The sequence below is a fragment of the Gymnogyps californianus genome, chromosome 17, assembly GCF_018139145.2.
Source record: "Gymnogyps californianus isolate 813 chromosome 17, ASM1813914v2, whole genome shotgun sequence".
Taxonomy (NCBI): Eukaryota; Metazoa; Chordata; class Aves; order Accipitriformes; family Cathartidae; genus Gymnogyps; species Gymnogyps californianus.
In genome coordinates, this window is record NC_059487.1 from 13,095,375 (window position 1) to 13,108,823 (window position 13,449).

Here is a 13,449-nt window from a genome sequence, read left to right on the forward strand (position 1 = left end):
TAAAACAGACAGATACCCTTTTTTCACCAAATCTCACTGAACCTTGCAAAGGGATATTGTGCTGTCATACTACAAACCCTGCTCGGGTGAGAAGAAAGGGCGCTTGATCAAGGTACACAAAGTAAAATTTCCCGTTTATTTCCAAAACGCATACTGGACAGGCAACAGCAGGCTACAAACTTCAGGTTTAAGTTTAATGACACCCTCTCTTGTGCCATCACACTAATTTTATTTTGCCAAGTGTTTCTTTACAGTACTTACAGAAATGTCTCTTTTCAAGCCACAGATTTGCACATTATGGTTATAAGTGAATTGGAAAACAGTAATGGTAGAGATGGTAAATTCCATTCTTACTGTAAAGCTCCTCACAAGCTTTTGCAGTTTCTTTCAAAAGCCCTATCAGTTGTCGTATTTCTGATCGTGTGCTACGCATCAGTTATTCCAACACAGTACTGAGAAACAATTTTTTCAATCAGTTATGTGTCCAAAATGCATATGCAATCGCACATCTGAGTTGTGTGTACAATTACTGAGATTCCATGCGTGCATTGGGTAATTTCTCACATAAATGCACTTAATTAGTCATCTGTGCATGAGTTTTCCTATTTGCATACATACTTATGGCAATTTTGCATGCAAATTAAGCACTTTATATATATACGTAAAAGTTTGACTCTCATCATGTTTACTAAACAGAAGCTTATGTTAGATCTGGAAGAAAATAATTGAGTTGTCTGACAGCGTACAATACAATGTGGTAGCTCGCATATAGATTATTACAGTGTCTGCATCCTGCTGAGGTTTTCACAGAAAGCTTATTAGATTTATCTCTCATAAAATACTTAAGGATCAGCTGTGTAAATGACCATTCTGTCGAAATATCTGGATAGGTAAAGTACAGGTTACCCCATTCAGCCTGTAACTTGCACTAGATATAATTTGTATTTGTTGTTAAACTCTTATAATAAAAATGTCCCATCTAAATCCTGTGCTTCTTCCTAGGCTACAATAAAACCTGTTACAGGATTTTGCCATTTCCTATTGATGGATTAGCACGATCAGAATCACTGAAGTAATGTCACTTACAATAAGCTTTACTAAACCACAAGTCTGCCCGTAGCTCATAACGGAAGATGGTGCAGGAATATCTCCCATAGTATTTCTCTCTCAAAGAGATCAAACCCACACACCTGCCCACTATCTATCAGAGCTACTTTTTAGCTGGGGGTTACCCAGTCTTGGATGGACCAATATTTTTAGTGGCTATAGATGTGTCCTAGACACAGTTACAGTCTGACTTGAAAGCATGTGTGCAGTTGGGAACAGATTAGATGATGTGAGACCGCAGGATCTATTGGTCAGAGTTAATAGGATAACCGCAGATAATCTCATTAGATGAATGCATGAACTTGAAAAATTAATCTTTGGAATTCACGTATTTCTAGACACTGGCAAAAGGCAGCAGTTACTCTGTATACAGAACTCTCTGGGCTCATGTAAGAACCCTGCCAACATCAAAAACCAGCATCTATCAGTTGAACAGTAGAGTCAGGTGATAACTACCGATGGTAGTGACCAGAACTCTAACCTGTGTGACTCTACTCTTGCTCTTCCTTTCTGTTTATGCGTGTGGAGGACTTTGTTTTTATTATTCTTGCCCTACAGTCAGTCCATATTATTCAGCTGACCATGCATATAATGTTCCTAAATAGTTCCCTTTCTTCAGTCTCTAGGCTTTATTTCACTTAGGCATGTAATATTATTAGTAGAACTCCTGCACATCATATTATTATGCTCATTTATAGCTAAATCAGTGATTCAGATATTCAAATAAATTTCATATACCTCTTTAACTTGACTGAAGTATGGAGACAAACACTGTAAATTTCTCACTACCTTTTTTAATTGGAATATGCTGAATTTCTTTGTGTGATATTTTGTCATAAAGTAATCTCTTACAAGAGCACCTCTCTTCCTCTCTCTCTCTTCTCTCCAAGTTTTCTTTTCTTATCTTTTCAGTTCTACTATTCAAATCCATAAGCTGTCAAAGCTGTCTCTTGTAAGTGCTTTGTCTTCCAGGTGGTTTTTGACCAAAAATGCTGACAGCTCCAGAAAATGACTTCATATTAAAAAGGTAACTGGGGCTTTCTCTGAGGAGTTCTGCCTCAGCATTTAGCATGCACACACACACACAATTTAGAGTATCTGCTGTGGTGCTAAAACCATTGGATATATTCAGGAGGAAAAAATATTTGGGAGGCATACAAACAAGCTGGGTGCCACAAAAGGCAGAGAGAGCTCAGAATATAACTTCTATTTATGCTTTACCAATCTGTGCAGAAGAAAACACATACTTCTTTTTCTGATAAAGAAAAGCACGTATTGTCAGTAATATAAGAGAGCCTGATCTGGATCTCACGTTTTTGCTAGATAGAAGAGTGTTTATTTATTAATATTGCTGCTTGTACCAGTGTAACTTATTTTGAGATCTGGACTGGAATAAGTTATATTAATGTGAACATTTCAATGTAGATAGAGCCATGTCTGCCAAAAGAGGAAAGAAAGGCAATGGTGAAATGATGAGGAGAATTACTGCTATAAACAATAAACCCAGCAAAAGCTGCAAGTCTGAAAAATTCACATTTTCCTTCGGTGGTCCCTATAAAAAACTATTCATTATGTTGATATTCATTTGGAGTTTTCTGGTGTGTGATGAGTAAAAATTACAGAACTGTAAGGATTCATAGGTTAGATCCTGCCCCCTTCCCCTGCTATCTCGCTGAATCTGTAAGTGTGAGCATACCCAGTGGTACGGGAGATCACAGGGACAGGACTTGTTAGAAAAAGCATCTCCTCCTCAGCTGCTGAGGAGGGTGCATGGAGAGGGTGGGGAGGAAATCACTTGGTTTATATTACTTCGACAAGGTTCTTCTCAGAGTGCTGTTATAGTGTAAAGCCTACTGTGAATGCAACCATTTTAGATGATGACTACTTTAGGTAACACTTTGTTTCTGAGGTGATGGCACAATCATGCTTAAACACACGCTTGTATGAAGAGCGCCTTAAAATCAGTAAGTTTGTGGAGGCTTTGGGGACACTGGGAATCTATGGCCTTCCTCCCACTTGTAAAATGGCACAATGGCTATTAATCTCTTTTTTTACTAAATCTGGTGGGGTTTCATTGTGTCCGTCAATACGAAGCATTGCACCCCAGAGCAGCCTGGGGAGCTGACTGCCCGCTGTGTTAGGGATCTCTTGCAGTATATTCTCCTTGGTGACTTTCTGTGTCTCAGGCACAGAGGTTTGCCCGTGAACCAGAGAGGTCACTTTTCCGAAGCTGTCACGAGGGGCATATTGACCTAAATAGGCACTCCCTGTATCTTCTGAGAACAGACCTAATTCTGCTTTTTTTTTTTTTAATACCACTGCTTTAAACTGCAGTCCACTGCAATGACACAGACCTATTAAACCTCTCAGTCTGCTTTTGCATTTTTTCTTTGTTTTTGCAAGAATACAATAAATGAACCAAAAAAAAAGTAGAAATTTTACTGGTTTGCATAGGTCAATTCTGTTTTACAACAGTTTAATAAGAGCTACATTAGTATAACGTGTGTTACCTCACCTAAGGTGAAAGAGACGTAGAACTGAGATTTTTAAATTGATTTTAATATAGCCATTGCTGGCATGCTGCCATTAATGCTTGCACAGTTCAGTGAGGAGACCACAGCGTGTCTCATAATTGGAGGTCAGACTACACTAATGTTGGCCTCCCTGGTCAGTGTACTTAACTGAGCAGGAAGGTTTTGTATAGGGCCTCTGAAGTTGTATTTTCCTCATTGCCATTCACATTACCAACTCAGAAGGAGAATCGATAGGAGCCACAATGTACTGATGACTAGATAGTGTAAAAGAGAGAAAGTTCAAATTCCTTGGCATTGCAACATGTCTAGCAGGACTGAAAACGTGACTTCAAAAGATCTGTTTAACCATGAAGATAGATGCATCTTCCTCACCATCCCAGCACACAGGTAGCACATGCAGGGTGGTACAGAATCAGCTTAGATTAATGCATATTCTGTTACTCTTCAGTGCTGCTTTTTCCTGTGGATTCTTTCTTCAAGTCACTTTCTCCTCTGTGACTCATCATTTTGTCTTTAGATTTTGTACTGGAGCCAGACCATAAGTAATCCAGAATTTTGTGCTGTGCCTAACCATTTGTGTAGTTCCAGTGATTTGCTGTTGCTTTAAAAAATTACATAAATGTACCAAAGTCTGGCTTTTACTGTTGGTTATTTTCCCTCTGTGGCTGTGGTCTTCCTTCTCAGGAGCATCTTTGTTTCCTATGTTGGCTTCTGTCTAGATCCGGTATGTGCTTATGTCTTCCAGCTCATTAATTTCTCCACAGCTTTGATTTACCTTTCACTTTACTGTTCAGTTCCATCTTGTCCCATCTTCCCTACACATCCTGAAAAGATCCCAAATGTGGATTAAATCTGAAGGCATTTCTCATTCACTTCAGTTTTGAACTGCTGAAATAAACTCATAATTTGCCGTTATCTATCCATCCAGAATCATCATTATTTCTCTGGTTCTGTCCTTTGTTACTACTCTTGACACAAACCAGAATTAGTCATAATGACTCCGTAAATCACCGGTCAGCTAGCTATCTCCTATTTAAGAAGCAAGAATCATCAGATCATACAGAAGAAACCTAAGGTGTGGTCTGCACACTGTATTAATTTCATTTCTCCCTGTTTGTCAGACTTTTTAATAAAACCACTTTTTATCCTTAGCATCTCGGCCATACATATTTACTCGAGTTTGGCGAAACATTTACTTATCAGAGAATTAAACAGGTTAAGCCATCGGGAATATTTCCCAAACACAGAATTCAGATACCAGCCCTAAGCTAGGAAGGCAAAAGTCTCTTGAGACTTTGTTTTCTCACCTCCTGTCCATTTAATTTGTTATTCCCATGCTTTCACATATTTGATGGCTGCTTGACAATTTTATTGTATGTTGTACTGTCCCTCAGTGATCACACCTCCCTCTCTCTCATTTTCTATCCGCGGTAACACAGCTCACATCTGATACTCATCTCCACCACTAAGGGTTCTATTGTCCCCTTGATATGTACGTGTAACTCCCACTGCTGTCAATAGGAATTACATGTGTGCATCAAGGAGAGAAAAATCCCTTGTGTACTCCACGCTCCTCATTATCTTGGCACAGTCAGTTCTGTAGATGTCTCATCTATGGGCCTTTTATTCTCTTGAGTGTTGTGCAGTATAGCAAGTTGGCTCTTAGGATCAGCAGTTTTGCTCTTGAGGTGTTTAGCAAGTTGATTTACTATGCATGTGTATGCTCTTAAATGTCTTCATCCAGCCAAATCCACATCTTGTACTGTTCATATGTTAGATGGTAGAGCTTCCCATTTCCTTTTATACAAGAATATCAATTCATAACCAGTCTCCCAGCAGACACAAAGTGAAGCGGGAGTCTGAAGCTAACCCTCCCAAATAACATATGTTCAGGCCCAGCTCAGACCTGTATGCTTAAATGCAATAGTTTGTGAAAAATTCAATAGGTACAAAAATGTAAATGGCATATTTTAATTTTCCTTAAGGATCTGAAGGAAGATATTTTATAAGCACTTCATGTTAAGTGCTTCTAAGCAAGGAGGTAGTTGAAATAGTAGCTAATCAGTTAGCAAAACCTTAATTCCTTCCAAAATTAATCGGAGTGTCAAGAGTTGAAGGAAAATGGTAGAGTGGAAACAACCACACATGTAAACCAGTGATTTCCATTGTCTGAACACTGGATTTGTATTCTCCTCTGATCCTTACGGAAACACCTCAGTTCGGAAAGGTGCTCGGTGTCTCACATAGGCCAGTGTTATCAGAAACATAACTGGAATGCATACTCACTCCATTTGCAGACTTGTTCCCCAAATACAGAGTCAGCTAGCACAGCTTAGAAAAGAGGGATGGCAAACTAGTTTGGGAAAAAAAATCAATTTGCCATCGGATTAGAAATCAACTGTAAACATGTTGAAGAATTCTATTTTTTTTCACTACTGCTCTGCCTTTTCTTCACAATCTGTTGTGGTGTCAGATTTATTTTGACAATACTTGTAGAACTTGTCATATTAACAAAGTTATCAAACAGAGCGAGCACATGCATAGCAACAGCTGTAGTCCAGCAAGAGTCAAAATAACTGGCCACTGGTATTCACAAGGAAATATCCACACTGTAGTTGCACAAATCCAAAATATCCCCAAAGTCTCCAGCGCACTTCTAGTTTTATTTAAATAGCAACAACCGCAGCTGCCCTTCAACCTGCAACAGTCTACTCCAAACTTTGAAATTCAGGATAAAAATAAAAGGAACAAATTTAGATTTTATATATATATATATTAGGATTTATTTTTGCTATGATAGTGTCACTTGATTATTTCTGCCTTTGTGAAAGTGCTTCATAAAAAAAGGTATACCCTACATTCAATACAATGATGGGATTTATTTGATGTTATATAACAAACTCAGAAATACTTGTTTAAAAACAAAATAAACCCCATAATCCACTAAGACTGTAAATTGGTGGGGTAGGAACAATCTTTTCATTATTCTTGTCTACAGAGCTTAGTACAATGAGGTCTCAGTTCTTCGCTAACATCTCTAGGTGTTAACACAATGCTATTAAATCTACTCAATAGCGAAAGATGCAGTCAGTGGATTTATGTGTCTCATTCCTTTGGAAATGTGTGAATCTAACAGAATAGTTTAATGGCCAGATTTTTCAGCTGCAATGTCTGATTTTGCACGTACATCAGATAGTATGCATCTATTTATGCAAATCATTGTTGGATTTATATGCACAAAATATACATGCCTGAGAACTCCTATTTGTGGCATTGAGCTGCATTCAGAAAGGAAAAAGATCATATTTGGATGCCAGGGTCATGCTGTAGGAAAATAGCAGGAGCCATACTTAGCCCTCGAAACCGCTGCTTTCCATTTTCAGTTTTCTGTGAAAACGAAAACTTAGGTTTCGCTTTCTGGCCCTATTCTGATCTGCCTTTATTTTTATACCAGAAAACCTCTAGTTCAGCGGAGTTAGCTTTATCTGCTACTGATGTGAACGTGGACTAGGCCTGGCATGCCTATTTTCCTCCAAGAAAAGAAGGGCCAGGCTCAGACTGGCTCACGTACGCGGCTGAGGAGCTAGTTCAGGCACTACCCCATTTTTCTACCTGATCCTGAAGCTGCCGTCCCCCCAAACTATCCTCTTCTCAGGAAGGCACCTCGCGGCCCTCGCCCCTCTTCCTGCCCAAGGTTGGACTAACGCACGCGCAGAGCCTGAACCGGGGTGCTCGCTGACCCGCACCCCCAGCCCCTGCGGGCCCAAAGCCCACCCGGACACAAACGGCACAGCTCTGCAAACCCCCGGTCCCTGCCGGTGTTGCGGCACCGGCCGCCCCGCGAGGCCTTTCCCTCCCAAACTAGGTGACAGTCAGCAAAGGCCTTTGCAGGTGAAGGAGCGGGTCCCAGCCATGGCGGGGCTCTGACTTCCTCTGGTGTCATTTTTTTCTCTCTCCAGGTATGCTCGTTTTTCTTCTCTGGGTATATTAGCTTTTTCCTCCCTGATACATTAATTTTTCCTGTAGATACGCTACTCCCACCACACGCTACCTTCTCCTCACAGCCCGGGCTAGGCTTTCCTCACTGGATATGCTCGTCATCCCCTGGATGTCTGTCTTTCCTGTGTACATGCTAATGTTTCCCCACTGGATACGCTTGTTTTTCACCTGGACATGGTCGCTTTTTCCCCACTGGCTACATCTTTCCGTTGGACACAGTACTTTTTCCCTGAATATGCTACTTTTTCCTCAGTGGGTATGCTACTTGCTCCTTCGTGGACACATCCCTCCCCTGGATATGCTGGTTTTTTCCCCTGAATATGTTAGTTTTTCGCCTTTGAACATCTAAGTTTGGTCTCCGGACAGGCGAGCTCCGGCTCCCGCCGTTCCCCTGCGCGGCCGCAGACCCCCGGCCGCCCGCCTTCCTCCCCGCGCAGCTCCTCAGACTGCCGGCGAAGGCGGCAGCGGCGGCAACGACGCCGGCAAACCCCCCCCACAACCGCCCGCGGCGGGGCGGTGCCTGTCGCTTTAAGGCGGCGCGTGCCCGCGCGCCGCGGGGCGGGGTCTGGCGGCGGCGCGCGGCGGGCGCTTCACCTGCAGCCCAGAGTGGGCGCCGAGCGGCGGCGGCGGCGGCGGGAGCGGGGCGGCAGCGACCCCCTGGCCCCGGCACTGCGCAGCGCGGCACGGGGCGGCACAGCCGCACCGCCACAGCCGGGCGGGCGCCGCCGGGGCGATGAGGACCGGCTCGCGGGTGCTGCTGGTGCTGCTCCTTCCCGTCTGGGGCTCGGCGGCGGTAAGTGGGGCGCCCCGGGCGGGCAGGCGGGCAGGCAGGACCTCCCCCGGGCTCCGCGCCCGCGGAGGTTCCGCTGCCGCTCCGCGCCCGCCGCCTGCGGGCACGGCAGCCGCGGCAACTTCGGGGTCGGGGCGCGGAGCCGGTCCGCGCGGCAGGGGTGGGTGAGTGCGAGTGTGCGTGAGCGGCGCCCCCGCAGTTCCCTGCCGCTTCCACCGTTTCTCCCTTTTTTTTTTACTCATCATTACTGTTTTTAATTATTATTTTTTTTAGCGCGATCATTGGCTTTGAATTTAGTGCCTCAGCGATGCCGGCAAAACTTGCCCTCCGTGATGCGCGTCGCCGGATAAACTTCGGGGGTAGCGGCGCGTCCCGGCGGCGGTACCGCTCCGCCCGCGGAGCCCTGCGCGCCCCGGCGGAGCTTCCGCGCCCCAGCGCGGTCGCGCAGCGCTGCTCGCTCTCTGCGAGACGTCTCTCCTTTGCCAGCGCCGCGGCGGTGGTTTTAACTTCTTATTTTTACAAGCCCGTAAACACACCGAGTGGGCCTGAACCGTGTTGGGGGCTAATGGTCTGAAAAGTTTGGGTTTTTTAGGTTCCCCCCCCCAAATTGAGGGCTACCTGCAGAACATCAACAAATGCCTGAACGCGTGGCTGCAGTGTTACAGTGCGAGCGGGGCGGCTGCTGTGTTCCGTGTTGGACTGGCTGCACAAACGAGATGCTTATTTTTCTGCCTGAATCCCCCTGTGCCAAGTTGAATCTGTGAAGATGTCCCGAGTCCGAGCCCTCGGGAGGCTGGTGGGTGTGCAGAAGTAGCCCCGATGCGCTTTCATGTAGCGAGCACCATTATAATAATGGGGTGATTTCACATTCCAAGCCTATTATCTTCAGTCAGACCCTTTGAAATGTTTCCTAATGGCAACATCTTGCCAGCGACGGTCAGAGTCCACAGAGCTGCCGCTTCCTTGCGCTTCCCATGCAGTAGCTGGCATCCATCTCCCAAGTGTGATCTTTAGCAGAGTACGTTGGCTTGCTTTCTGCTTACTAAGCTCATCCGAAAGGACCCTTCGCTCCTCTTCCCTTCTCTCTCTTTCTCTGTAATGCAGCATTGTCCGTGTCCAGGAGTGTTTCGGGAAGCCCGGGGGAGCTGTGCTCCTCTCCCCGGGGAGGCAGGTGCGCGCCTGGAGTTGCACTTTCTCAGGGAAGTGACTCTCCCGGTCTCCTGGCTTCAGCCTGTGCTGCTGGGACTGGAGGCGTCAGAGGTGCAGCCTGCATTGCTAAGCGATGCTCTGGCTAGCCCTGCCGATGGTCCGGGAGCGTTAGAAATCCCTTGCCACCAGCACTTGTTTGTGCATAAATCACCTGGCACTTGTTAGGCATAAATTACTGACTTATGTGCTTTCAGTGAGTTGGTTGGAGTTGGGATCTGGGACCTTCCTTGCTGGGGAATGTGTACCCCATCCCAAGGAGCCTGGACTACCATGACTGGACTAACCCATCCCTGTGGCAGGGGCTGGTTCCCTGCTGCGCAGTCCAAAGTTGCTGCAGAGCAGCTGAGTGTTTAGCTGGATGCATCCCCCTGGATCCTGGCGGGTTGTGTGTGGGGCTGTGCTGTTCAGTTGCATTGTTACATTTTTGATTGGGTATCCCTCCGTCCCCTCCGTCCCCTCCGTCCCCTCCGTCCCCTCCGTCCCCTCCGTCCCCTCCGTCCCCTCCGTCCCCTCCCCACTTCTGGGGCAAGTGCAGAGCCTGGTGGGTCACAGAGGCAGCAGCAGGCAGAGCTTTGGAGGCTGCTGCAGGGCAAAGGGGAAGGAAGGGGACTTCAGCGGGTTATGAGCTCCTGAGGCTGCTGCGAGCTGGGATGTTCCTCCTCCTTCAGTCCTAGGGCTTGCCCAGTTTCTCAACAGCAAAACTTGGTGATTTGGATGTTGCAGCATCAGGCCTTTGCGTGGCTCCAGTGTGAGCACAGCTCGCCTTGATGAATTGCTGCTCTTTGTTTCCTCCCCTCTTCTGACAGTGCCCAGTATCCCAGCCTTCCTACAAACAATGCTCTCTATTGTAGTCAGGCAACTATTTTCTGGCCCGCTTTATTTTTGCAGCTACAGTATGGATCCACTCCAACAGACAGGCACTTTAGCACAAGCGGTTTGTACTTGCACACTGCTTTACTGTTCAGGTTTGCCTGTGCCTGAACACCTAGTCTTTGGGTGCAAAACGTTTTCCCAAATGACAAAAGTCATGGTGCGTGTCTTCCTTGTTTTGTTTTTGCAGGCACACAATGGGGATCTTACAGTTAGACCCACATGCAAGCCTGGCTTTTCAGAAGAAGACTACACAGCATTCGTCTCCCAGAACATCATGGAAGGGCAGAAGTTACTTAAAGGTAAGTGGAATAAAAAGCTTAATAGGTTCTGCAATAACTGTATTTTCGGGAGGTGAAAGGAGGCTTAAAGATGCTGGTTTTGATGGTGAAATTGTCTGCAGAATTATGTTTGTAGGAGGATGAAACACTAAGTGGTTTACCTGAGCGCAGTTTTGAATACAGATGAATCATTCAAAGTCCGCGTGCTGTCTGCTTCAGGTGGATTGTTTGCCTATAGTATGCGAGGTCATCACTTCACTTTTAAGTCTCCCACTCCCACCGCGTCTGAAGGAACTCTACATTTGATATTTTAGAAAGTATTTTTATGTATGAAATTCAAAGATGCTTAAATTATCTCTGCTTTGAAATGCATGATAAAGCAGACGTTGTTGTTGGAAATGTGGTAAACAAGCCTACAGACATTCTGTTCACAAATGTGGCATTCATTTTCATTACTGCCCCACTGACAACATGAAAACACAGGCGAGAAGAAACTACCAATTAGCTTTATAGTAATTGCAGGATTATAACCACTTTTGTGATTGTAAACTCTAAGATGTCTTAGTAATCCAAATAACAATAGATTATCCTGTGTATTGATCTGTCTCCCTTTCAAGTTAAAAATAATTAAACTTTATATTTGCATGATGCAGAAAATCATTGTTTTACTCCAAGAGAATTTTTGAAGATCAAAATCTTCCCCCCCGCCCCCGGCACCCCCCTTGAGTTAAATCACTAACCATTGGTGGATGTTGCAGCAGTTCTGAAAACACAGTATATTGTGGAGGTTGGGGAGCACATCAGGACTTGATGCTTTACTCAAGGGTTTATAAACCCTTTGCTACTTTTTCCTGAGTACATTTACTCACATGCATGTGTCTCTGCCAGAAAGCTGGGATTTCTGTCTTCCTCCAGAGCAAACACCTGCTCCGTTACTTTGATTTTTCTCAGAAGAGAGGGAGAGTTGTCAGTATTCTTTCTGGCTTCAGCAGAATCCAGGACTGGACATTTTTTCTTTACATGAGTTGGCAGTCAGTTTTGTTTCTGAGCCCAGTTGTCTTAGTTTTGCTATTCAGGAATTCTCTTGACTGGCCTGGCATCAATTAGTAGACATTGGGGAGTTTATTTTTAGTTTGAAAGATAACCAAATAGGGATTTGACATAGATGCCCAGGAACATAGCAACACATGAAGAGACCAAGTACCAATTGTTTACATATTTAGTAGCAATTTTTCCCAAGCATATACACTGTAAGGCTTTACAGGTCAGTCTGTAAACTGGGTAGATTTCATTCTTTTTAGCTTTGGAAATTATTTGATAAACAATGTCCTCCAAATAGCGTAGAAAGTCATGTCATTAATATATTTGCTCGGAGGAGTATTTTTTTGCAGTTTAGTGCTTGATAAATTGTGCTGCGGGTTTATGTAGGTGGACAATAGGGATGGAGCAGAAGGTCTGTTTAGAGGAGTTAGCTGGCAGTGACTTTGAAGACAGCATAGTGGCTGTCATTTCATTTCAGTTTTAACCGATAATTTTTAAATATGAAATTATATTTAGATAGGCTGTCAAGTTGATTTGAATGAAAATATATTTCTATTTAATTTTATCCTTTAGGGGCCAATTGTAGTTTTAAATTAGTCATGGCAAACCTGCCTCTGATTTAGGACTGAACTGGCCCTCGGGATATTATGTATGCAGGCGCCACTTGTAAGATTCATGTCCTGATAACATTGTCACGAGTTAACGCGATTTGTAAGCTTTTTGTCAACTGAAGGAGAAAGGAAAAAAAAAAAGTGCAAATGCTGTGTTTGCTAATAAGTAAGTAAACTATCATCTTTACACCTTTTAATCTACAGTCAAATACATGCTGCTGTTCATCATAGGAAACAAATATATCTAATTAATTTGTACAATAATGGGTGAGAAAATCTGCTGCATAAAATTCTTCTTCATGCTTGTGTTGTTCTTTATATATATTCTAGCATGCAAAATTGGTAGTTTTCCAGTTTAGGTTTAATTTTACTTCCTAACACTTGATATGTCTGAAGCATAAAATGTTTATCTCTTTCTTCCATCTGGGTGAAGTATTGTACAGTAGTTCAGACCAAAAATGGGTTCAGATTGCTTACATTATCATGTTTGATAGATTGACATATGTACTGTTTCACACCATCTCACCACGCAAAGCTTTGCTGCCAGCTACCACCATCTTATTCATCAGCATTCAGTAATTCATCTTCAGGCCAAATGGGACAGTTTGCCTGAAAAAAAGTAGGTAGGAATTCACCTGTCAGTGCTTTCATGGAACTGGGGGGAAAAAGTGTGTATGTAGCTCAGATGGCTCTGAGGGGATTCCAGTGGGCAAACATAAAGTCTTTATGCTGCGTAATCCTCACTTTGTCCTTAGGAAGGAGATGTGAAGAGTCCTGGGACAGTTTATGCAGCCCAAAGGTTTGTTCATCAGAAATCAGGTAGTATGTAGACCTCAGCGTAGTGGCAAACTTCAGCCGGCATTGGGAAGTTTAGATGTTACATGGTTTGAGGATAAACTGTGTGGAAATAAACCCAGCGTTTCCCTTTTAAGCTTTGTAATATACGGCTCTCAAATGTATGCAGCGTTATGAATGTATCAAAATGAAAGTGCTTATAGTATTCTAGG

At 44.0% G+C, this 13,449-nt stretch overlaps 1 protein-coding gene across 1 annotated transcript in view; it reads left to right on the plus strand.

Annotated features, from left to right (window-relative positions):
- The first annotated feature begins 8,373 nt into the window (after nt 1–8,373).
- The window catches only part of CDH4 (cadherin 4), a 468,444-nt gene continuing 463,368 nt past the window's right edge, over nt 8,374–13,449 (plus strand). The window contains exons 1-2 of the mRNA XM_050907443.1: nt 8,374–8,433; nt 10,700–10,811. Of these exons, the coding sequence (XP_050763400.1) occupies nt 8,374–8,433; nt 10,700–10,811 (172 nt within the window). The remainder of the gene's footprint in view (nt 8,434–10,699; nt 10,812–13,449) is intronic.